This window comes from Sapajus apella, unplaced genomic scaffold (assembly GCF_009761245.1).
Source record: "Sapajus apella isolate SASKATOON/1434 unplaced genomic scaffold, GSC_monkey_1.0 scaffold12, whole genome shotgun sequence".
Lineage (NCBI taxonomy): Eukaryota > Metazoa > Chordata > Mammalia > Primates > Cebidae > Sapajus > Sapajus apella.
The window spans coordinates 1,473,813-1,499,410 of NW_022436952.1; the positions used below are offsets into that span (position 1 = coordinate 1,473,813).

Genomic DNA, 25,598 nt, shown 5'->3' on the forward strand with positions numbered 1-25,598 from the left:
CCTGAACCCAGGAGGTGGAGGTTGCGGTGAGCCGAGATCGCGCCATTGCACTCCAGCCTGGGTTCAGGCAATTCTCCTGCCTCAGCTTCCTGAGTAGCTGGGATTACAGGCACGCGCCACCATGCCCAGCTAATTTTTTGTATTTTTAGTAGAGACGGGGTTTCACCATGTTGACCAGGATGGTCTCGATTTCTTGACCTCGTGATCCACCCGCCTCAGCCTCCCAAAGTGCTGGGATTACAGGCTTGAGCCACCGCGCCCGGCCTTGGAGATCTAGTTTTTAAGGTTCTTACACATTTCCTTATTCCTCTGCCCCCACCGCCTAGTGCTTGGAAAGAGAAGGATGTGGTTCTTGTCCAGTTGGACATTGTCCTGAGACTTCTGGCCCCAAAGTAGGTTAATTCCTCATGAGCAGGGATCCTACTACCATCCTACTTCCATTTCCCTTCTTGCTACAGGGCCATCCTGCCTGGAGCAGGGGAAGAGGTGACTTGACCCTTCAAAAGGGTGGCATCTCTAATCTTGAACCTCCACCCCTACCACACACACAAATTCAGAGCCACCCAGGAGGAAGAAAAAGTGCTAGGGCCTTCTACATTCTGAGGCTATATGTGGGGCATCCTAGAATAAGCATCTGTGTGGTGCACCGACATTCACGCATGCTGGTCTCTCCCCCAGCTGTCTGAAAAATGAAGAGCAGAGCACAAAAGAGGATGTGAGAAAGAGTCAGGGTCGGGGAAGCCAGAAGTCCTACCTGGTAGGGGCTGGTCCTTCCTAACTAGAGAGAAGAGATCGACTTCTTGAGAGGGAAAGGAGACAGCAGAGAGAACTAGAGGAGCTATAGCCATGGAGCCAGCAAAGGGAGAGAAGACGAAGGATTGGAGACACAACTGCTCCATCTGTCCCCAGACTCCTAATCTTCAGAGTGATGGCACACCTGGGAGGAGCCTGACTACATTTCAAGGGGGAAAATGATCACTGGGCCGGGAGTGGTGGCTCACGCCTGTCATCCCAGCACTTTGGGAGGCCCAGGCAGGTGGATCACCTGAGGTCAGGCATTCGAGACCAGCCAGACCAACATGATGAAACCCCATCTCTACTAAAAATACAAAAAATTTGCTGGGTGTGGTGGTTGTGCCTGCCTGTAATCCAGCTACTTGGGAGGCTGAGGCAGGAGGAATCGCTTGAACCCGGGAGGCAGAGGTTGCAGTGAGCCAAGATTGTGCCATTGCACTCCAGCCCAGGCAACAAGAATGAAACTCTGTCAGAAAAAAAAAGGCCATTGGAGAAAACAGGCTCTTTCCAGAGAAATTAATCAAGTCATATTACTCATCAACTGCTGGGGATCTAACAGTCACTACCATTTATTGAAACTTACTACAGGCTACACAGTGTGTCTACTGACACATGTGCTGAAAGCTTTGCATATATCTCTTAAAGCCACACCACTATAACATCAGAATTATCTTCTCCATGTGTGAAATGGGGAAACAGGAGGAGAAAGTTTACTGTCCCAGAGCTAGTAATTGGCAGAGCCAGGGTTTAAACCCAGGATAGCTTGATGTTAAGGTTCATCTCTTAACCATTCTGATTTATTACCTCTTCTCACCCAGATCAGTATACTAATTTCTTACTGGATCTGGAAAGGAGGAGAGAAGGGTAGAGAGTTTCTCCCAGGACCAGATGGACTCCTCTACAAATAGGAAGATCCCCAGACTATGTGCACACACCCTCCTCCTCCTTCCTTCTCCAACCCTAGCTGGACCATGACATCACATGGCGGAGGCTGTTTTGAAAAAGAACCCAGGCCAGATTTACAAGAACGATGCTCAGGCAACGTGACTGTCAAGGACCGTGGCCAAATGACCCACAGCACACACCCAGCAGTGCTGAGAACATAGCTAGTCCCTTGGCACCTGGGGCTGACTCATGGTTGCTGTAGGACCCAATACCAGATGCCAGGATTGCTTTCTTCCTCCATTTATTAGGGTTGTCCTGTGAAACCCTCCTCAGGAACCTTTCTACCCCATTCCAGGACCCCAGGAGCCTGGATACTATATAGCACAGGGTACTCATGTTTTGTTTACCAGGCCTTGAAGATGACAAGCAATATGCTCATATGCTCAATGCATCAGACAAATTGTTTTATTTAAAACTGAACTATTAAATTAAGTATTGGGCTGGGCACGGTGGCTCATGCCTGTAATCCCAGCACTTTGGGAGGCCAAGGGGGGTGGATCACGAGGTCAGGAGTTCAAGACCAGTCTGACCAAAATGGTGAAACCCCGTCTCTACTAAAAATACAAAAATTAGCCAGGTGTGGTGGCAGCTGTCTGTAATCCCAGCTACTCAGGAGGCTGAGAAAGAGAATTGCTTAAACCCAGGAGGTGGAGGTTGCAGTGAGCCGAGATCGTGCCACTACACTCCAGCCTGGGTGATAGAGCGAGACTCAATCTAAAAAACAATTATTATTATAGCAACTCACTTTACAGACAAGAAAACTGAGGCTCAAAGATTAAGTAAGGGCCAGGCATAGTGGCTCACTCCTGTAATACCAGCAGTTTGAAAGGCTGAGGTGGAAGGAGCATTGCTTAAGCCCAGGAGCTTGAGACCAGCCTAGGCAATATAGAGAGACCACATCTCTACAAAAAATTATCTGGGCCCAGTGGTGTGTGCCTGTAGTCCCAGCTACTTGAGTGGCTGACGTGGAAGGATTGCTCGAGCCCAGAAGTTGAGGCTGCAATGAGCATGATCATGCCATGGTACTCCAGCCTGGGCAGCAGAGCAAAACCCCACATCAAAAACAAACAAACAGGACGGGTGTGGTGGCTCACGCCTGTAACCCCAGCACTTTGGGAGGCCAAGGTGGGTGGATCACCTGAGGTCAGGAGTTCCAGACCAGCTTGGCCAACATGGTGAAACTTAAAATATAAAAATTAAAAATGTTTGTATTTTACTAAATACAATTTTTGTATTCTAGTAAAAATACGAAAATTAGTCGGGCATGGTTGCAGGTACCTGTAATCCCAGCTACTTGGGAGGCTGAGGCAGGAGACTTGCTTGAACCTGGTAGGCGGAGGTTGCAGTGAGCTGAGATTGCGCCACTGCACTCCAGCCTGGGCCACAAGAGTGAGACTCTGTTGGGAAAAAAATGAAACAAAAAAAACAAACAAACAGAATTAAGTTAACCTCTTCACTGCATCCAACAGAGGAAAATACATGTCTCATGTCCTTGAACAGCCATCAATCAACCCGCATTTAAAAAAAAAAATGAACACAGGCCGGGCGCGGTGGCTCACGCCTGTAATCCCAGCACTTTGGGAGGCCGAGGCGGGTGGATCACGAGGTCAAGAGATCGAGGCCATCCTGGTCAACATGGTGAAACCCCGTCTCTACTAAAAATACAAAAAATTAGCTGGGCATGGTGGCGCGTGCCTGTAATCCCAGCTACTCAGGAGGCTGAGGCAGGAGAATTGCCTGAACCCAGGAGGCGGAGGTTGTGGTGAGCCGAGATCGCGCCATTGCACTCCAGCCTGGGTAACATGAGTGAAACTCCGTCTCAAAAAAAAAAAAAAAAAATGAACACAAATCCCATAAGAAATTCTACTGAGGGCCGGGTGCAGTGGCTCAGGCCTGTAATCCCAGCACTTTGGGAGGCTGAGGCAGGTGGATCACCTGAGGTTAGGAGTTCAAGACCAGCCTGGCCAACATGGTGAAATTCTACGTCTACTCAAATACAAAAGTTAGGCAGGTATGGTGGCGCATGCCTATAATTCCAGCTACTTGAGAGGTTGAGGCAGGAAAACAGTTTGAACCCAGGAGGCGGAAGTTGCAGTGAGCCGAGATTGCACCACTGCACTCCAGCCTGCGTAAAAGAGCAAGACTCAGTCTCAAAAAAAAAAAAAAAGAAAGAAAGAGAGAAAAGAAAAAGACATTCTATTGAGAACCCTCTAACTGATAAGCCACCCAAGGACATAAAAAATAAAAAATAAAAAATAAAAAAGAGGCTGGGCAAGGTGGCTCATGCCTGTAATCCCAGCACTTTGGGAGGCCGAGGTGGGCAGATCACCTGAGGTCAGGAGTTCGAGAAAAGCCTGGCCAACATGGTGAAACCCTGTCGCTATATAAAAAAATAAAATAAAGATTAAGTAACTCATCCAAGCTAAAGCCTAAGCACCTAACCTCTGCTACACAATACCTGATAGAAGTCAATCTGCTAGAGAGAATCGAATAGGAAAGAATAAGGAAGATTGGCCAGACAGGCAACCTGACAGGGCTCCTCACAGTACAGACGGCTTTCCCCATGCAGTACTGCCCTCTCCTGACTATGCTTACTTTGTCTGTAGACAGTACCTTTTCACATTCTTTCCTGCAAGACTCTAACACATTAGATGGACAGTTGAAAAAGTAATACATTATTTTCTAGCTCATAAGCAAGGATCTAACATGTTAAGCAAACATGGCAGTAATAACGTGTGTTTAATGTATGATGTCTGTAATGTGAGCATAAGTAATACTACAAAAGGTAATATTTTTCTCATCTGTAAAATGGGGGTGATAATAATATCTGTAAGTTACAAGATATAAAGCATAAAGCACTTAAAGCACAACTTGGCCCATAGTTACTACTACATTATTCCTTGTTTTTTTTTAGATGGAGTTTTGCTCTTGTTGCCTAGGCTAACGCGCAGTGGCGCAATCTTGGCTCACTGCAACCTCCACCTCCCGGGTTCAAGCGATTCTCCTGCCTCAGGCTCCCAAGTAGCTGAGATTACAGGCATGCACCACCATGCCCAGCGAATTTTGTATTTTTAGTAAAGACGGGGTTTTTCCCATGTTGGTCAGGCTGGTCTCGAACTCCCAACCTCAGGTGATCCACCCACCTCAGCCTCCCAAGGTGCTGGGATTATAGGTGTGAGCCACCACACCTGGCCAATGCTACATTATTCTTATTACTGCCTTAGTGCTTAGGGACACACACTTTGGAATCAAGTAGACCTGGGTCTGCATTCCAGCTCCATCGCTTATTTGGCTGTATCAGACTTTGTGCAGCCGGGCGCGGTGCCTCACACCTCAATCACAGCACTTTGGGAGGCCGAGGCAGGCAGATAACCCGAGGTGAGGAGTTCAAGACCAGCGTGGTCAATGTGGTGAAATCCTGTCTCTACTAAAAATACAAAAAATTAGTCAGGAGCAGTAGTGCATGCCTGTAATCCCAGCTGCTGGGAGGCTGAGGCAGGAGAATCACTTGAACCTGAGAGGCACAGGTTGCAGTGAGCCAAGATTGCACCACTGCACTCCAGCTTGGGCGACAGAACGAGACTTCATAAAAAAAAAAAAAAAAAGACTTTGGTGCACATGACTTAACTCCTCTGAGCTTGTCTTCTTATCTGCAAAATGAGATTACTATCATGTATCTGGCTGAGCAGTAGAGATAAAATACGTAAAGCATTTGGCCCAATGCCTGGCACTACTAAGCATGAGATAAATGGAAGTTACTCTCATAATGTATAACACATATTATTATGACAACTATATTTCCATGATATTCTGGGATCTTTACAGTTTCATAATTTTGCTCTTTTTACTATACAACACTCCTTTTATCGAAAAGAACGTAGACTTTGGTGTCAGACAGGTTTAGCCTGGATTTGAATTGCAGCTCTCCTTCTTACCAGCCTAGGGCCATGGAAAATGTTGTCAGTTTCCCTAAGCCTCAGTGTTCTTCTCTGTAAAATGGGGATAATACCCGACTCCCAGGCATTTTGCCAGGATTACATGAGATTTCTAACCAGTGCAATGTCTAGCGATAATATAAATGTTAAAAGCCACTTGTTAAATGTATAGATATATGTGATTTATGTGATTTATTTTTGTTCCTTTACATACAGTATCGTGGATATAGTTTGTGGATGTCTGTACTGTGAATACAATGGTCATTTCTCTTGTTCTCAAAGTATCTGTGTAGCCTGGTGTTTCAGCCTAGACACAGAAGGGTTCAAAAGGCCATAGCATCAGCAGCGTGGGACCCTGCTGATAGGGAAGAGAGAAGGGGAAGTCACAGAACCAGGGGAAACTCCCTTTTCCTGTCTGGCCGGGATTTGTTTGTCTTCCACACAGGCTGTATGTTCCCTGTTGATACGGGGGTCTGCCAAGTGTCCAGCTTTGATTGGCATCTCCAGTACAGAGGAAGTAAGGAGCCCCTTAACTTTCCTCCTGACTTGCAGACTAGAGTCCCAAACACGTTCTCTTTCTGGCACCACTGGTGAGAGCAGAAAGCATTGGAGAAAATCCAGAATCATGATGTCAGAGCGAGAAGACCTCAGAGAAGGGAGGCGGTATAGAGGAGTGGTTCAGCGCATTGATTGCGGAGGTCAGAATGACCGAACCCAAATCCTGGCCATACCACTTACCAGCTGGATGACCTGGGGAAGGTTATAGAATCTCTCTAAGCCTTAGTTTTCTCAGCTGTAAACTGGGGATAAGAATATTCCTGATTCATATGAAATCAGATGATTTGTATAAAGCTCTCAGGACAGTGTCAGGCACATAGTAAGTACTCAGTATTTGAAAGCCATTACCATTTTCTCTTGTTCTGCCAGTTCATTTTCGCAGCTGAGGACCCTAATGGCCAGAAAGGAAGCACAGCTCATTAGCTGTCCACCCGATCAGAGCTGCTTCCCAGGCAGGACTGTGCCAGAGGCGTGTTCTGAGGGATCAAGACCCTGCATTAACTGTGCTGAGAGCAAGGACCGGCAGCACCACCCTAGCTGTGGGGTTGGAGCTTTGAGGGTATGTGCAGATCAAGGCATGACTCCCACCCAAATGAGTGCCCAAAAGAGAAAGTCCCTTCCTGCTGGAATTATTTATTTTGTAATTCACAAAGACTAAGGAAGCCCTTTCTGATATTTTGGCTTGGAGGCTCAGAGTTTAAATTTGTAACAGCCATGGACAAGGGTTTATTGTGAGCCTGTTCTTACTTGCTGAATTGAATTCATTATTATGATCCCTAAGCAACGAGGGGTCAGGAGCTAAGTACCTAAGGCAGAAAGCTAGGATTTTGCGATCAGAGGACAAAGTGTCCAGGAATGGAGAGGCTTCAGAAATTGAGCCTGTTTCCAGGCTGTTATGTCCAGACCTCAACTTGCTTTGGAGCCGCCTTCACCTCTAAGTGTTCATGGAGGAGTCTGGCACTTCAACGGGCGCCACCAAGTCCTGGGCAGCAGCCCCAGTTTCTGGTGACCTTCGTGCAGCTTTTGGGTTGTGCTTTACTTTGTTTTCTTGTTTGTTTCTTCACAGCAGGGTGGCCTTTCCCTGCTTCTGGGTGGGAACTGCGGGGAGGGAGGATGGTTTGTTCCCATCTCCACAGCTGTGTTTACACTTCCCTATCAGGGACTGTCTGGGGCCCAGCCTTTCCCCAGTCCTCTGTGTCCCCTCCGAAAACTGCTATTTGATATCTCTGTGGGCATTACAAGGGAGGGGCACAACAGGCCAAGGGGTCACCATCCGAAGAGGGCTCAGGTTGGAAGGCAGGAATACTAGTGCAGAGAGCTCTGTTTGAATTCTGAGAAGCATCATCTCCTTCCCTTTCTACCACTGGTCTGAGGACCAGCAGGGGCCAAAAGTACACTTAGAACGTGCCCGTCCCAGAAGGACTAGGACATGTGACCTGTTGTTTCTAATCAGGGGCTTAAACACAATCTTGCTTTGTGATGGGGATGTAAGTGCACAGAGCGGAGTGGCCTTCCCTAAGGCTTCGCGGGAGCCAGTGGTCAAAGATATAGCATGTTAAAGCCAAGAAGATCATGCTAAAATATAAGCAAATTAAAAAGGATTTAAGAAAATGGTCAAGTAAATAATGCTCTTCTTCTCCAGGGAACACGCTGAGCTGGTATTAATCAGTATACTAGGGTTGCTGGACTCTGGGCCAAGCCCAGGAGAGTAGCTGCCAAGGCAAATCAGGCATCAGGTTTCAAAAATTAAACACATAATTTTATTTTTCTGCAATAGGGAACTTTCAGAAAAAGAACCAGCCCTATTAGGCTATTCAGCACACTTTGTCCAGTTTCTTTCAGCCCCAGAGGCCTCCAATTTAAGAGCAAGATGAGCAACTGGAAGCCAGGAGTGACACAGTTATTCCCTTCCGCCATTAGCTGCCTGGGGGTGGGGCCAGGAGGAGTGGGGCAGGGGTGGTTGTACTGTTTTTCAAAGGTCCAGTTGCTGACCACTTGCCAGCAATTTTTCTACGAATTTACAGGACAAAGACCTGAAGGGCTGCAAAAGAAAAAGATTTGTAGAGGAAGAGCTAGCCAAAGGTTGGCTGGCAGTATCTCAGGAAATGTCAGCTAAGAAAGGGTCTGGTCTCAGGAAAAACTGTCCCATCACAATGAGGAAGAACCAACCAGCAAACAAATTTTCCCCCAAGAACCTCATGCTTATTGGTGATGTGAAAAGTTGTTATTATTATTATTGTTATTATTATTGAGACAGGTTCTCATTCTGTTGCCCAAGCTGGACTGCAGTGGTGCGATCACGGTTCACTGTAGCATTGACTTCCCAGGCTCAGGCCCACGCAACCATGCCTCGTTAATTTTTTTGTATTTTTTGTAGAGATGGGATTTCACCATGTTGCCCAGGCTGGTCTTGAATTCCTGAGCTCAAGTGATCTGTCCGCCTAATTCTCCCAAAGTGCTGGGATTACAAGTGTGAGCCACTGCACCCAGCCGAAAAAGTTGTGATTTTTTTTTTTTTTTTTTTTGTTTTAGAGATGGGGTCTTGCTATGTTGCCCAGGCTGGAGTGTAGTGGCTATTCACAGGTGCCATCCTACTACTGATCAGCATGGGAGTTTTGACCTGCTCCGTTTCCGACCTGGTCCAGTTCACCCCTCCTTAGGCAACCTGGTGGTCCCCCGCTCCCGGGAGGTCACCATATTGATGTCGAACTTAGTGCGGACACCCGATCAGCATAGCGCACTACAGCCCAGAATTCCTGGGCTCAAGCAATCCTCCCACCTCAGCCTCCGGAGTAGCTGGGACTACAGGCACGTGCCACCACGCTGGCTTTTTTTTTTTTGAGACAGAGTTTCACTCTTGTTGCCCAGACTGGAGTGCAATGGCACGATCTCAGCTCACCGCAACCTCCGCCTCCCAGGTTCAAGCGATTCTCCTGCCTGAGCCTCCCAAGTAGCTGGGATTACAGGCATGTGCCACCATGCCTGGCTAATTTTTGTATTTTTAGTAGAGATGGGGTTTCTCCATGTTGGTCAGGCTGGTCTCAAACTCCCACCTCAGGTGATCCCCCCCACCTCAGCTTCCCAAATTGCTGGGATGACAGCTGTGAGTGACTGTGCCCAGCCTGAAAGTTGTTTTTATAATTCTTCAGTGAATGACGGTTATGAAGCCCTGTGTGTAGTCCTATCATGGTGGAGGCAAAAGAGGTTTACAGTGTAGCAGTGAGTGTAAAGTGATGATACTGAAGTTGAAGGGCTGGGAAATCCAGGAGGGCTGGAAGGCTTAAAGAGAAAGGGGGGCTTAGGTTGGGCTGTACATCAGATTCTGATCTACAGCCTTAGCATAAATCCCTTCAACTTCCTTTCCACCTCAAAATATTTCTGGAACCATACTTTGTTAGGTCAAAATGTCTTTGTGATTATTCTCTTGTTACTTGGCAACCTCTCTTAAGGCCATGTTGTCCAATCCTGTGGCTTCAGTTACCATCAATATATTGATGATTTCCAAATCTCTCACTAGTCTCTCTCCTGACATTCAGATCTTCTGAACATCTCTCCTTAAACCACATTCTTTCTTCCAACAATTATTAATATACAATGGCTCTCAAACTTCACTACACATTGTAATCACCTGGATGCTTTAAAAACTCTTGAAGTTTTGTACTGATCTGGTAAGAAAAACAAAAACAAAAACAAAACTCTTGAAGCTCAGGCCATGCCCCTAGACCAATTAATCAGACTTTTGGGTGTAGGAAGTGGGCATCAGTAGTTATTAAAGCTCCTCAAGCTTCCCAGTTGTGAGCCAAGTTTGAGAACGACATCTAGAAGGCAGTGGGAATAGAAAGCAATGTCACTGCAAATTGCAAGTATAAAGGAATATTTGCCTTGATTTGGTAGTTAAATGGATAGTGGCAAGGGAAAAACAGCAAGGTTAAAGTTTTTTATAGGATGGAAAAGAACACTAAATCTGGATGGAATCCAGCGACCTGAGTTTAAAACCTAACAGAACTATTCATCTATGTAAGGCAAGTCTTCTTCTTTTTTTTTTTTTTTTTTTTGAGATGGAGTTTAGCTCTTATTGCCCAGGCTGGAGTGCCATGGCGCAATCTCGGCTCACCGCAACATCCGCCTCCGCTTCCTGGGTTCAAGCAATTCTCCTGCCTCAGCTTCCCAAGTAGCTGAGACTACAGACGCCTGCCACCATGCCCAGTTAATTTTTGCATTTTTAGTAGAGACGGGGTTTCATCATGTTGGCCAGGCTGGTCTAGAACTCCTGACCTCAGGTAGTCCGCCTCGGCCTCCCGAAGTGCTGGGATTACAGGTGTGAGCCACCACGCCCGGCAAGGCAAGTCTTTTAACTCCTTTATGCCAGAATAACCTGATGTGCAAACTGAAGCTGTCCTATGTATACTTCATAGGGCTGTTATGAAGATTACTTGAAAAAAATGAACATTATAGCCGGGCGCGGTGGCTCACGCCTGTAATCCCAGCACTTTGGGAGGCCGAGGCGGGTGGATCACGAGGTCAAGAGATCGAGACCATCCTGGTCAACATAGTGAAACCCCGTCTCTACTAAAAATACAAAAAATTAGCTGGGCATGGTGGCTCGTGCCTGTAATCCCAGCTACTCAGGAGGCTGAGGCAGGAGAATTGCCTGAACCCAGGAGGCGGAGGTTGCGGTGAGCCGAGATCGTGCCATTGCACTCCAGCCTGGGTAACAAGAGCGAAACTCCGTCTCAAAAAAAAAAATGAACATTATAAGCTTTTCTAATTATACGCTTTGAGACAAAATCAAAATCAAGATATTATTTTGCATTTTTAATTGTAAAAATTTGTATTTTGAAATAATTTCAGATTTACTAGAGTTGCAAATATGGTAGCATTCCTATATGTCCATCAAACTTCCTGAATTACAATGATTAAAACCAGGAATAAGATTGATACGATACTATTAACTAATCTAGAGACTTTATTCTAATTTCATCAAGTTATCCCACTGGCGTTCTTTCTCTCCACCAGGATTCAATCCAGGATCACACATTACATTTAGTTGTTATATCTCCTCAGTCTCCCAATCTGAGACATTTCCTCACCCTTCGTCTTTCATGACCTTGACACTTGAAGATACTGGCCAGTTATTTTGTAGATTGTCACTCATTTTGGATTTGTCTGATGTTTCCTCCTAATTAAATTAAGCTTATGCAGGCAGGGCATGGTGGCTCATGCCTTTAATCCCAGCACTTTGGAAGGCTGAGGTGGGTAGATCACCTGAGGTCCAGAGTTCGAGACCAGCCTGGCCAACATGGAGAAACCCCATCTCTACTAAAAATACTGTTAGCCAGGTGCGGTGGTGCATGTCTGTAATCCCAGCTACTTGGGAGGCTGAGGCAGGAGAATTGCTTGAACCTGGGAGGCAGAGGTTGCTGTGAGCTGAGATTGCACCTTTGTACTCCAGCCTGGGCAAGAAGAGTGAAACTCTGTCTCAAAACAAACAAAAAAACCCCAAAAATTCAGCTTATGCATGTTTGTCAAGAATACCACAGAAGTAATTTTGTGTGCTTCTCACTGCATCATGTTGAGAGGGTCCTGGTAAGAACACCTTTCAGCTGGGGGCAATGGCTCACGCCTGTAATCCTAGCACTTAGGGAAGCCAAGGCAGGAGGATGGCTTGAGCCCTGATGTTCAAGACCAGCCTGGGCAACACAGCAAGATCTTGTCTCCTGAAAAAAGAAGAGGGAGGCGGGGCGTGGTTGCTCACGCCTGCAATCTCAGCACTTTGGGAGGCCGAGGTGGGAGAATCACCTGAGGTCAGGAGTTCCAGAGCAGACTGGCCAAGTTGGTGAAACCACATCTCTACTAAAAATACAAAAATTAGTCTGGCGTGGTGACACGGGCCTGTATTCCCAGCTACCCCAGAGGCTGAGGCAGGAGAAGGCTTGAGCCCAGGAGGTGGAGGTTGCAGTGAGCCGAGACTGCACCACTGCACTCCAGCCTGGGCAACAGAACTAGACTCTGTCCCCCCCCCCCCCCCCCCCAAAAAAAAGGAGAGGAAGAAGAAAACAGTACCTCTCACCATTAGTGATGCTAACTTTGATCACTTGGTTAAGGTGATATCTTGTAACCAGTAGGTGTCTTGTGGGGATTTATTTTGATACAAGGCTATAATTTTGATTCTAAGTGACTAGAACAACTATGGACAGAAATAGGGAGATAAGACATAAACAAAGGACTTAGAGCCCATAGACCGTTCTGGGGAACTGGTAGGGGTGGAGCATTGGTATGAAGCGTCGGTATGAAGGTGGTCTCGGTTGGCGTCAAACGCTGGAGTGAGATGTGGCTTGTCACCAGCGTGTGGGGATGGCGCATCTGCTGAATAGGGTCTTCGGGAAGATATTAATGGCTCTGCGAAGGTTTCTCCAGAGCCCTTCCTCTCTCCTCCCAGCGCCGTTTTGAAAGCCTTCGGGCTGGCTGAACCCGCCAAGACTCCTGAGTGCGCGTATTTGGTGGCAAATGACAGACGTGCGTCCTCGCGGCACGAGTGGGTCAATGCGCACGCGCCGGGAGGAGGCGCGGGGCGGGGCGCGGCGCAGGGGTGGGAGCGCGGCGCGCATGCGTCTTAGCGGCGGGTCCCTGCGGCTCGGGATGGAGGGTGAGTGAGTAAACAAGCCTGGGCCGGGCGGTGGGGCCGGGCCTCCTCCCCTCGCCGCCCGGGGCCTGAGAGAGGGAAAGGCGGAGGTATCAAGGAATTGGAAGGAACCCGAGGGACACACTGCCTGCCTGGCCCAGGGTAGCAGGCGCCTCTCCCCATTCCGAGGGCTGAGGGAATGGGGGCGACAGGGCGAGGGAGCCCCAGGCGAGGACGGCGTCTGAGGCTGCGAGGGCTGTGTGCCCGGGAGGAGGAGCAGCGGGGGCGGGCTCGGGGACGGGGAATCCCGTTGGACAGCGGGTTGGGCGGGTGGGCGGGAGACCCAGCGCCCGAAGGGCGAGGGTGGGCGGTGGCACCTGCAGGGGCCTTTAATAAGGTGGACTCTGGGGACCTGGAGCTGTGCTTGGTGAGGGCTAGAGACCGGGACTGAGCTTGCGATGGCTTTCGGGGATGTTGAGGAAGGGGTAGTACTAAAAACAGGGCCGGGACTAGGGCGAGGTGAGTCAGGCTCCCAAGGCACAAAGTGTAAAGGAGTACTGACTCAGGGCCGTGCTAGTGCAGTGAGCGCCTCCTCACGTGCGTCCTGGCCCTGAGCAAGAATCTCCTTCACTCCAGACTTTTGGTTTCACACAATGATCGCTCATCCCCACCATTCTCCCGAGGTTCAAATGATATAAATAAAAGTGCCTTGAAGCAAAGATAAGGTGTTGTATTTGGGACATGCCTGTTAGGAAATGTGGGGCAAACTTTTATTTCAATAAAAAGTGACTACTGAGGAATTGTTTGTTGAGCAGGGAAGGGAAGGGATGCGGAAGGATATTAGTGCCCCCCGTGGAATGTGGAGGCATATGTAGGGTGAAAATAGAGTTGTAAATGGTGTAGCCCAGCTCGGTAGGAACCAGAGGCTTGGCAGGGGGAGGAGGACGGCAAAGAGCTCAGGTAGACTAGCAGTTATCTGTGTGCAAGGATGGCGTTGAAAACCTGAGTCTCTTTCTCCATGTTTGCTGCCATGCTGCCGTTGAAAAGAAAAATTCCCACACCCAGTGCACTTTAAGTTTAGGAAACTGATATGGAAAGAGGTTTCCAGCCTGAGAAGGTGCTAACTCTATTAGAGGTTTCTGTGAAAGCTTGTCTATTTTAAGCCCTGGAATCCCCAGGTATGCCTTTAATAAAAGAGATTACTTACATAGGAGAGAGTGTGTGTGTTAGGAGATAAGGACTTTAGGCTGGGCCTGGTGGCTCACATCTGTAATCCCAGCATTCAGGAGGTTGAGGCAGGAGAATAGCGTGAGCTCAGCAGTTTGGGACCAGCCCGGGCAACAATAGTGAGACCTCATTTCTACAAAAAAAAACTAGCCAGCAGTGATGGTCTGCTTCTATAGTCCCAGATATTTGGGAGGCTGAAGCAGGAGGATTGCTTGAGCCTGGGAGGTCAAAGTTGCAATGAGCTGTGATCCTGCCACTGCACTCCAGGCTGGGTGACAACTTGTGAGACTCTGTCTCAAGAGAAAAAAAAAAAGCCGGGAGCAGTGGTTCATACCTGTAATCCCAGCACTTTGGGAGGCGGAGGTGGACGGATCACTTGAGGCCAGGAGTTTGAGACCAGCTTGGGCAACGTGGCAAACTCCATCTCTACTAAAAATATAAAAATTAACCAAATGTAGCGGCACACGCCTATAGTCCCAGCTACTCGGAAGGGCTGAGGCATAAGAAGCGCTTGAACCTGGGAAGTGGAGGTTGCAGTGAGCTGAAATTGCGCCACTGCACACTAGCCTGGGCAACAGAGTGAGATGCTGTCTTGAAGAAAAACAAAGAGGCCAGGCGTGGTGGCTCAGGCCTGTAATCCCGGCACTTTGGGAGGCCAAGGCAAGCGGATCACTAGAGGTCAGGAGTTCGAGACCAGTCTGGACAACATGGCGAAACTCATCTCTACAAAAAATACAAAAATTAACTGGGCGTGGTGGTGGGCATCTGTAATGCCAGCTATTCAGAGGGCTGAGGCATGAGAATCGCTTGAACTGGGGAGGTGGAGGTTGCAGTGAGCCCAGATTGCACCACTGCACTCCAGCCTGGGTGACAGAGCAAGACTCTGTCTCGGAAAAAAAAAAAAAAAAAAAGTTGGGGTTGGGGCGAGAGAAGTACTTAAAAACACACGTAGATAATAGGAGAAAGGACCATCTATAAAACTGTAATAATGTTATCATTGTCAAGGTTTTAGCTTAGTGTTGTATATCACAAACATAATGAATCAACTCCAAAGGCAGGGATGTATGTTTTATTCACTGATGTACCCCAGACACCTAAAACAGTGCCTAACACATAGTAGGTACTACTATTGAGTATAATAGTAGGTGCTCAACATATATTAGTGGAATAAATAGTAGGGAAATTCCTGGTGCTGGGAGTCAGGTGATTCGGATGCTAGTATTATCAGTAACTGGCAGAGTACTTGTATGCCAATTATGGAACTTGATGCTAAGGCCCAGCTTAAATCTCCTTAAAGTGTAAATGACTTCTTCATTACGATGGTTACATTAGCGCTCTTTGAAACAGCGCTGGAACTAAAAATGAAATTTTACTCCCAAAGAGACATTTTGGGAGAAGGGAAAGGTGAGAAAAATGTAGTTGGGCTTGTTTCTTATATATTTGCCTTTGAATTATGCCTTTAAACAACCAATTTAAGGCTGGGCACTGTGGCTTACGCCTGTAATCCCAGTACTTTGGGAGGCCAAGGTGGGAGGATCACTTGAGTTCAGGAGTTCAAGACCAGCCTGGCCAGCATGGCAAAACTCTGTCTCCACAAAAACATTAAAAAATTAGCTGGTCGTGGTGGTGTGGGTCTATAGTCCTAGCTACTCAGAAGGCTGAGTTGGGGGGATTGCTTAAGCCCAGGAGGCAGAGGTTGCAGTGAGCCAAGATCAAGCCACTGCATTCTAGCCTGGGCAACAGAGCAAGACCCTGTCTCAAAACAAAACAAAATAAAAACCTGTTTAAAAATATTTTGTTTATTTTTAATTCTTTTTTTTTTTTTTAGTCGGAGTTTCACTCTTGTTACCCAGGCTGGAGTGCAATGGCACGATCTCGGCTCACCGCAACCTCCGCCTCCTGGGTTCAGGCAATTCTCCTGCCTCAGCCTCCTGAGTAGCTAGGACTACAGACATGCGCCACCATGTCCATCTAATTTTTTATATTTTTAGTAGAGACAGGGTTTCACCATGTTGACCAGGATGGTCTCGATCTCTTGACCTAGTGATCCACCCGCCTCGGCCTCCCAAAGTGCTGGGATTACAGGCTTGAGCCACCGCGCCCGGCTTTTTTTTTTTTTTGAGACAGAGTCTTGCTTTATTGCCCAGGCTGGAGTGCAGTGGCACGATCTCGACTCACTGCAGCCTCCGCCTCCCGGGTTCAAGTGATTTTCCTGCCTCAGCCTCCTGAGTAGCTGGGACTACAGGCGTGTGTCACCATGCCTGGCTAATTTTTATATTTTTAGTAGAGATGAGGTTTCAGTATGTTGGCCAGGCTGGTCTCAAATTCCTGACCTCATGATCCACCTGTCTTGGCCTCCCAAAGTGCTGGGATTACAGTTGTGAGCCACTGCACCTGACCTATTTTTAATTCTTAGGATCCGAAACCTGGCTTCCTTGCTCCTTTAGGTAATAGTTCCTGCCCTTTGATTCGCTCTTTATATGAACATGTCGGCTGGGCGCTATAATCCCAGCACTTTGGGAGGCCGAGGCAGGCAGATCACGAGGTCAGGAGATCAAAACCATCCTGGCTAACAAGGCGAAACCCTGTCTCTACTAAAAATACGAAAATTATCTGGGTGTGGTGGTGTGCACCTGTAGTACCAGCTACTTGGGAGGCTGAGGCAGGAGAATTGCTTGAACCCCAGAGGTGGAGGTTGCAGTGAACTGAGATCATGCCACTGCCCTCCAGCCCAGCAACAGAGTGAGACAATGTCTCAAAAGAAACAAAAAACCATGTAACAATTCATGTTATTAAGTATATCTTTTTCTAGTCTTGGATTAAGTTTTAAAAGTTTCCACTTTGGGCCCCTGTGCTGTGGCTCACGCCTGTAATCCTAGCACTTTGGGAGGAGGCCAAGGGATGGATCACTTGAAGCCAGGAGTTCAGGACCAGCCTGGCCAACATGGTGAAACCCCATTTCTATTAAAAATACAAAAAAATTAGCCAGGCGTGGTGGCACACCCCTGTCATCCCAGCTACTTGGGAGGCTGAGGAACGAGAATCCCTTTAACCTGGGAGGTGGAGGTTGCAGTGAGCCAAGATTGTCTAGCCTGGGTGACAAAGCAAGACTCTGTCTCAAAAAAAAAAGTTTCCACTTTGTTCACTATTTCTTTCTTTCTTTTTTATTTTTAAAGATGGGGTTTCACCATGTTGGTCAGGCTGGTTTCGAACTCCCAACCTCAGGTGATCCGCCCGCCTTGGCCTCCAAAGTGCTTGGATTACAGGCGTGAGCCACTACACCCAGCTTTGCTCACTATTTCTACTCTGTTCACTAGTAGCTGCCCAGAAAAGATTTGAGGTAGCAACACTAAAAACACGCTAATTCCATTTCTACATAGGATAAACTAAAGAGAAAAGGGAAAAAGAACATGTGGAGAAAAGTGAAGATAATTATATCAGATAGGTTGGGATTAAGTGGGAGGGTTAAAAGTTAAAAAAAGAAGAATTGTGCTTCTCCATTCTGGAAAGTCCCTAGCTTTTTTTGTTTGTTTGTTTGATGTCCAAACTGTGTACACATTGGATTCTTTCCTACCTCTTTAGTCTGTCAGTCAATCATCAGTTGGGACTTGAGTACACTACACCCTAAAGTCATGAGTTACTTAATGGGTAGTTGGAGTTCAGTACCTCTGGTGTGTTTTATTCTCTAACTCACCTACCTTAGTAATTTGATTCAAAATAGACTAAAAAATCTATTTTTATTGGATGATATGAGCAGTCACTAAATACAGTACAGGTTTAAACTTTGGGCTGACATAGTACAGAACCAGTCAAAATAGGGCTCTGGCCTGTTAGGAGATTTGTTTTTACTCTTCTGAGTCAGCATTCTGGCTGGGCATGGTGGCTTACATCTGTAATCTCAATGCTTTGGGAGGCTGAGGCAGGGGATTGCTTCACGTCAGGAATTCAAGTCCAGTCTGGGAAACATAGCAAGATCTTGTCTCCACTAAAAGTTTAAAAAATTAGCCAGGCGTGGTGGCATGTGCCTGTAGTCCCATCTACCAGGGAGGCTGGGACCAGAGGATCTCTTGAGGCTGGGAGGTCGAGGCTATAGGAAGCTATGATCAGGCCATTGCACTCCAGCCTGGTCAGCAGAGCGAGACCCTTTCTCCAAAAAAAGTATAAAAGAATAAAAAATTAAAAAAAATTAAACCAGCATTGTAAATCCTATGAGCCAGCATTTTCCTTTGGGTCTCTTAAAAACTAATCTGTCTTCTCACATCAGCCTCCCAAGTAGCTGGGACTGGAGGCACACGCCACCATGCCCAACTCATTTTTGTATTTTTTGTAGAGATGGGGGTCTCACCACGTTGCCCAGGCTGGTTTCAAACAACTGGGTCCAGGAGATCCACCTGCCTTGGCCTCCCAAAGTGTTGGAATTTCAGGCTTCAGCCACCATGCCTGTCCTAGATTTTAGATTTATTTTAAAAATTGTAAAGCTAATATAGGGAGTTCCTATAAATCCACATCCAGTTTCCCCTATTGATAACATCTTATATTACTATACATGTACCATTTGTTACAGTTAATGAACTACTATTGATTATATTATTATTCTTAAGTCACTTGAGTTTAAAAAAAATAAAAAATTAAAAAAAAAAACAGGTGGAATTGCCTGCAGATTTTTTTTTTTTTTTGAGACAGAGCTCACTCTGTCACCCAGGCTGGAGTACAGTGGTACGATCTCGGCGCACTGTAACCTCTGCCTCCCGAGTTCAAGTGATTCTCCTGCCTCAGCCTCCTGAGTAGCTGGGATTACAGGCCCATCTCGGACTCCCAAAGTGCTGGGATTAAAGTGGTGAGCCACTGCACCCGGCCCTCATTGTAATTTTTCACCTGCATTTTCCCAATGACTAATGGTATGGAACAACTTTTGTGTGCTCATTTGCCATTCCTGTTACCTTTTCTGGTGAAATATCTGTCCAAATTTCTGCTCACTTTTTATTGGTGGTTTATTTTATAGAGCTATAGGACTTGATTATATAAATAATTATTTTTTAATTTCTTGATCAAAACAGCATATGTTTTGGAGTTTATCTTCAATGTGTAAATAAACATGATGAAAGGGTCATAAGTCCTAAGTACCTAAGTGGAATGTAAGTGCTGTTTTGCATGTGTAAGTAACTAAGTAACAGATCTAGTGGAAATATAAAGTATTTTTTTGTGTGGCACTCGCCTTGCCCAACATGAATGAATTCATCTCTCCAAATCTGCCTGTTCTAATGAATGCTGAGATTTTTATTTGTTCACTTTTTTAAAAACTTTGAAATGATAATTGTTGGTTAGGGTCCAGCTGCTATGAAAACTCATGGCTGTGTTTCAGGTGTTTATTTTAATCATATCTGTCTGTTTCAAATAGTATTCTCATCTTTCTATGTACTCTGTGGGGACTGACCAACTGCCAAATAAACTTTTAGAGACATTGAAGACCCATAGAAAAGCCAAGTAAGATAAATATTGGCTCATGGACAAATGAGAGTCAAATATCACTTTAACTGCAGAAGGAGGAAGTGTGGCTTACTTTACATTGTGATTGGTTAAAGCTTAATGGCATTTTCGTGTATATGTGTGTATTCCTCTGGCCAAATAAAACAGTTGAGTAAAACTAGAAATGGTGCCATTAATCATTGGATTATTATGATATTTTTACTGTCATCTCTTTTTTTTTTTTTTGAGACGGAGTTTCACTCATGTTACCCAGGCTGGAGTGCAATGGCGCGATCTCGGCTCACCGCAACCTCTGCCTCCTGGGTTCAGGCAATTCTCCTGCCTCAGCCTCCTGAGTAGCTGGGATTACAGGCACGCACCACCATGCCCAGCTAATTTTTTGTATTTTTAGTAGAGACGGGGTTTCACCATGTTGACCAGGATGGTCTCGATCTCTTGACCTCGTGATCCACCCGCCTTGGCCTCCCAAAGTGCTGGGATTACAGGCTTGAGCCACCGCGCCCGGCCCCTACTGTCATCTCTTGATAGACTATAGGAGATCATATTTCAGCTATAGCTCTTTAATTTAAAAAATATACGTATTTTTGACTCTGCCTCCCAGGTTCAAGTGATTCTCCTGCCTCAGCCTCCCAAGTAACGGGATTTACAGGCATGTGCCACCACAACTGTCTAATTTTGTATTTTCAGTAGAGACAGGGTTTCTTCGTGTTGGTCAGGCTGGTCTCAAACTCCCAACCTCAGGTGATCCACCCGCCTTGGCCTCTCAAAGTGCTGGATTACAAGGCGTGAGCCACCATGCCTGGCCTTATTTATTTATCATAGAGATGGTGTCTTACTTTGTTGCCCAGTCTGGTCTCAGAGTTCCAAAGTGTTGGAGTTATAGGCATGAGTCACTGCACCTGACCTGATCATTTCATTTTCTTTTTCTTTTTTTTGAGACAGGGTGTGACTCTGTTGCCCAGGCTGGAGTGAAGTAGTGAGATCTCAGTAGCTCACTGCAGCCTTGATCTCCTGGGCTCAAGTGATCTTCCTGCCTCAGCCTGTTGAGTAGGTAGAACTATAAGCACACACCACCATGCCCAGATGATGTTTTTGAGTTTAAGTAGAGATGAGGTCTCACTGTTACCCAGGCTTGTATCAAACTCCTGAGCTCAAGCTATCATTTCACCTTGGCCTCCCAAAGTGCTGAGATTATAGATGTGAGCCACTGCACCCAGCCTCTTTTTCTTTAAAAAATGACAACAACAACAACAACAACAAACTTTAAAATATACAGATACGATCTCACTGTATTGGCCAGTCTGATCTCAAACTCCTAGCCTCTTAGCAGCCCTCCGGCCTTGGCCTCCCATTGTGTTGGAATTACAGGCATGAACCACTACACACTGCCTGATCAGTTCTTTTTATTTTCTTTTCCTTTTGTTTTTGTTTTTGAGACAGGGTCTTACTCCGTTGCTCAGGCTGGATGCAGTGGTGCGATCATGGCTCACTGCAGCCTCAATCTTCTGGGCTTAAGCGATCCTCTCACCTCAGCAAAAAAAAAAAAAAAATTTAGGAAAATTTTTAAAATATGCTGTGAAACTTTAGTTTCTGTTTCACATTTTGGCTCTTTGTAGCTCCTAGCAATGTTTTGTTTTGTTTTGTTTGAGGCAGAGTCTTACTCTTGTTGCCCAGACTGGAGTGCAATGGCATGATCTCGGCTCATTGCAACCTCTGTCTCCTGGGTTCAAGTAATTCTCCTGCTTCAGCCTCCTAAGGAGCTGGGATTACAGGCGCACACCACTATGCCTGGATAATTTTTTTTTTTTTTCAGTAGAGATGGGGTTTCACCATGTTGACCAGGCTGATCTTGAACTCCTGACCTCCGCCTCCCAAAGTGCTGGGATTACAGGCATGAGCCACCGCGCCTGGCCAGCTCCTTGTAATGTTTTTAAAATTTTTTAATGTTAGGTGGAATAAATAGAACTAGTTTTCTAAGACACGCAGGTAGTTATAGAGTAAAAGCATCCTCCTGTGGATTTTGTTGAATTTTTACGTGTATTTAGTGTTTGTTCTTTCAGTAAAATAATTGACAGGCCTGTTGGCTGAGCCTAGAAATTGTTTCAGAAAAGCATTATGGGCTGGATGCCATGGCACACACCTGTGACACCTGTAATCCCAGCGCTTTGGGAGGCCGAGGCGGGTGGATCACTTGGGATCAGGAGTTCAAGACCAGCCTGGCCAGCATGGTGAAACCCTGTCTCTACCACAAATACAAAAAAATTGGCTGAGTGTTCTGGTGTGTGCCTATAATCCCAGCTACTTGGAAGGCTGAGGCAGGAGAATCGCTTGAACCCAGGAGGCAGAGGTTGCAGTGAGCCGAGATCATGCCACTGCACTCTAGATTGGGCAACAGAGCAAGTCTCTGTATCAAAAAAAAGAAGAAAAGCATCATGGGAAAATAGAATTTAGTAAAGTAAAGGCCTCTTCCCAAATGGCATCAAGTATTATTGAGACCTAACTTAGACATGCAAAAATAGTGTAGGAGAGACCTTGAAGTTTTCCTGCTTTGGGGGGAAAATCCTACTGAGGGTGTCAGGGTCTAATTTGCCACACCAACTTGTTGGAGCCACTGTCTATTCTCTTTTGAAAAGCTGGACACCTATTCTGCTGTTGTGTCTTGCCATTCTCCTGAAGAACAGAGGCACACCACAAAACCCAATACTTCCCCGTGTGTTCTATGAGGTAGGTAAAGTATATTACAATACATACTGCTTTAAAATGTTGAGCCTTAATTCAAATACCAAGAAAGGGGGGATTTGCATTGTTATCGATTTTCATATGTCTTGCTGCTGACTTGGAGATAAAATTATGCTGCTGTCATATCCTACTTTTATTGCTAGACATGTGGTAGATTTAGACAATTTGGCAGTATGATTTTGTAACATGGGTGGGTCTTTCCATGAAACCCTTGGATGCAAGTTGGTTCTTGCTGACCACTCCTTTTACTGAAAGAGTAGAGTTCTGGCCAGGTGCAGTGGCTCACATCTGTAATCCCAACACTTTGGGAGGCCGAGGCAGGTAGATCATGAGGTCAAGGGATCAAGACCATCCTGGCCATCATGCTGAAACTCTGTCTCTACTAAAAATACAAAAATTAGCTGGGCGTGGTGGCGTGCACCTGTAATCCCAGCTACTCGGGAGGCTGAGGCAGGAGAATTGCTTGAACTTGGGACTTGGAGATCGCAGTGAGCTGAGATCGTGCCACTGCACTCAGCCTGGCGAAAGAGCAAGACTCCATCTCAAAAAAAAAAAAAAGAGAAGAGTTCCATTTCTTGAAGTAATCCAAGTTCCTAGTACCTCTGGGAGAACTTCTTGAGTGCTAAATTAAAAACAAGTTACCACAGGAGGACAGAGGCTAAGCTTTTTGATAATTGGACCAGAAATTGCTAATGTGAAATTTTATTGTTGTTGTTTTGGGGTTTTGTTTTGTTTTCTGAGACAGAGTCTTGCTCAGTTGCAGTAGGCCGAGATCCCACCTCTGCACTCAGGTGCACACCACCACGCCCAGCTAATTTTTGTATTTTTAGTAGAGACAGGGTTTCAGCATCTTGGCCAGGCTGGTCTTGAACTCCCTACCTCATGATCCACCCACCTTGGCCTCCCAAAGTGCCAGGATTATAGGTGTGATCCACGGTGCCTGGCCTTGTTGTTGTTTTTTGTTTGTTTTGTTTTTTGAGACAAGGTCTCACTCTGCTACCCCAGCTGGAGTACAGTGGCATGGTCATGGCTCACTGCAGCTCTGATCTCCTGGGCTCAAGCAATCCTCCCACATCAGCCTCCAAGTAGCTGGGACTACAGGTGCTCTCCAACACACCTGACTAATTTATGTATTTTCTGTAGAGACAGGGTTTCACCATGTTGCCCAAGCTGGGCCCAAACCCCTGGGCTCAAGTAGTGCTCCCACCTCAGCCTCCTAAAGTGTTGGGATTACAGGTGTGAGCCATAATGCCTAGCCTCTTTTTTTAAAATTGAAACTTTCTGTTGAACTCACACATTTGCATTCTTTAAATTTATATTTTTATGAGTAAATTTAATGAGAATGAAAGCACAATTGACCATTTTTTATTTATTTGAGGAGTGCTTCATTCCCAGGCAATAAAATGCCTTTTCTCATCTGTGTCTCTTTTAGATTACAGCAAGATGGAAATACCAAATCCCCCAACCTCCAAATGTATCACTTACTGGAAAAGAAAAGTGAAATCTGAATACATGCGACTTCGACAACTTAAACGACTTCAGGCAAATATGGGTGCAAAGGTAAAAAAATAATTCCCAAGTGAAAGTTTATATATTTCAATATACTGATCCAATGTAAAGGAGTTGGAATTTTTTTTTAACTTTTGTTTTGAAATCTTAACAGGGCTGGGCACGGTGGCTCACACTTGTAATCCCAGCACTTTGGGAGGCTGAGGCAGGTAGATCACCTGGGGTCAGGAGTTTGAGACCAGCCTGGCCAACATGGCAAAACCTGTCTCTACTAAAAATACAAAAATTAGCCAGGGTAATCCCAGCTACTCGGGAGTCTGAGGCAGGAGAATTGCTTGAACCCAGGAGGTGGAGATTGCAGTGAGCCGAGATGATGTCACTGCACTCCAGCCTGGGTGACAGAGCAGGACTCCGTCTCAAAAAAAAAAAAAAAAAAAAAGGCCAGGCACAGTGGCTAATGCCTGTAATCCCAGCACTTTGGGAAGCTGAGGTGGCCAGATCACTAGAGGCCAGCAGTTTGAAACCAGCGTGGCCAATATGGTGAAACCGCATCTCTACCAAAAATACAAAAATTAGCCAGGTGTGGTGGCGTGTGCCTGTAATCCCAGCTACTTGGGAGGCTGAGGCAGGAAAATCACTTGAACCTGGGAGGCAGAGGTTGTGGTCAGCTGCTACTACTCCAGCCTGGGCGACAGAGTGAGACTCTATCTCAAAAAAAATTTAATCAGTTAATTAAATCACAATATATCTTAATCTTTTCCATGACTTTACTAGGCTTTGTATGTGGCAAATTTTGCCAAGGTTCAAGAAAAAACCCAGATCCTCAATGAAGAATGGAAGAAGCTTCGTGTCCAACCTGTTCAGTCGATGAAGCCTGTGAGTGGACACCCTTTTCTCAAAAAGGTACTTTTGGAAGTTTAAGCTCAGTCTTCCTCTCTTCCTTGGGCTTAAAGCTTTTTCCTATATATATATATTTTTTACTTTTTCTTATTTTCTTCTTCTTCTTTTTTTTTTTTTTTAATATAGAGACAGGGTTTCACCATGTTGGCCAGGCTGGTCTCAAACTCCTGACCTCAGGTGATCCACCTGCCTTGGCCCCCCAAAGTGCCGGGATTACAGGCATAAGCCACCGAGCCCAGCCCAGCTTTTTCCTATATTTGTGATGGAATAAGTAAGACAAGGTTTGGTGGCTTACACCAGTACTTCCAGCTATTTGGGAGGCTGAGGTGAGAAGATTGCTTGAGGTAAGGAGTTTGAGATCAGCCTGGGCAACATAGACCCTGTCTCTAAAAATTTTTTTAAAAAGCCAGACGTGGTGGTGCGCACATGTAGTCCCAGCTACTTGGGAGGCTGAGGCGAAAGGATTGCTGGAGCCCAGAAGTTCAAAGTTGAAATAAACTATTATTGCACCACAACACTCCAGGCTGGGTGACAGAGCAAGACCTTGTCTCTAAAAACAAAAAAAAATTCCCTGCAACATGCATGAAAAAAAAGGAGAGAAAATAAATAAATAAGATATAGATACAGCTATTTTAGTCAACTTTGAATAATTAAGATAGTAAATCTACAGCTACAAGAGTCATCTTGGGGCCAGGTGCAATGCCTCACAACTATAATCCCAGCACTTTGGGAGGCTAAGATGGCAGGATCACTTGAGGCTAGGAGTTTGAGACCAGCCTGGCCAACATAGTGAAATACCGTTTCTCCTAAAAATACAAAAGTTAGCCAGGTATGGTGGAGCACACCTATAATCCCAGCTACTTGGGAGGCTGAGGCCTGAG

At 46.1% G+C, this 25,598-nt stretch overlaps 1 protein-coding gene across 7 annotated transcripts in view; it reads left to right on the top strand.

The window, feature by feature from the left end:
- Positions 1–12,780: 12,780 nt before the first annotated feature.
- The window catches only part of EZH1 (enhancer of zeste 1 polycomb repressive complex 2 subunit), a 40,657-nt gene continuing 27,839 nt past the window's right edge, over positions 12,781–25,598 (top strand). For 2 of the 7 annotated variants that reach the window (XM_032279587.1, XM_032279588.1), the window contains exons 1-4: positions 12,781–12,879; positions 22,203–22,293; positions 23,741–23,868; positions 24,592–24,720. In XM_032279587.1, coding sequence (XP_032135478.1) covers positions 23,752–23,868; positions 24,592–24,720 — 246 coding nt within the window. In that variant the 5' untranslated portion in view covers positions 12,781–12,879; positions 22,203–22,293; positions 23,741–23,751. The remainder of the gene's footprint in view (positions 12,880–22,202; positions 22,294–23,740; positions 23,869–24,591; positions 24,721–25,598) is intronic. The other 5 variants (XR_004269511.1, XM_032279585.1, XM_032279586.1 and 2 more) reach the window with 4 other exon arrangements.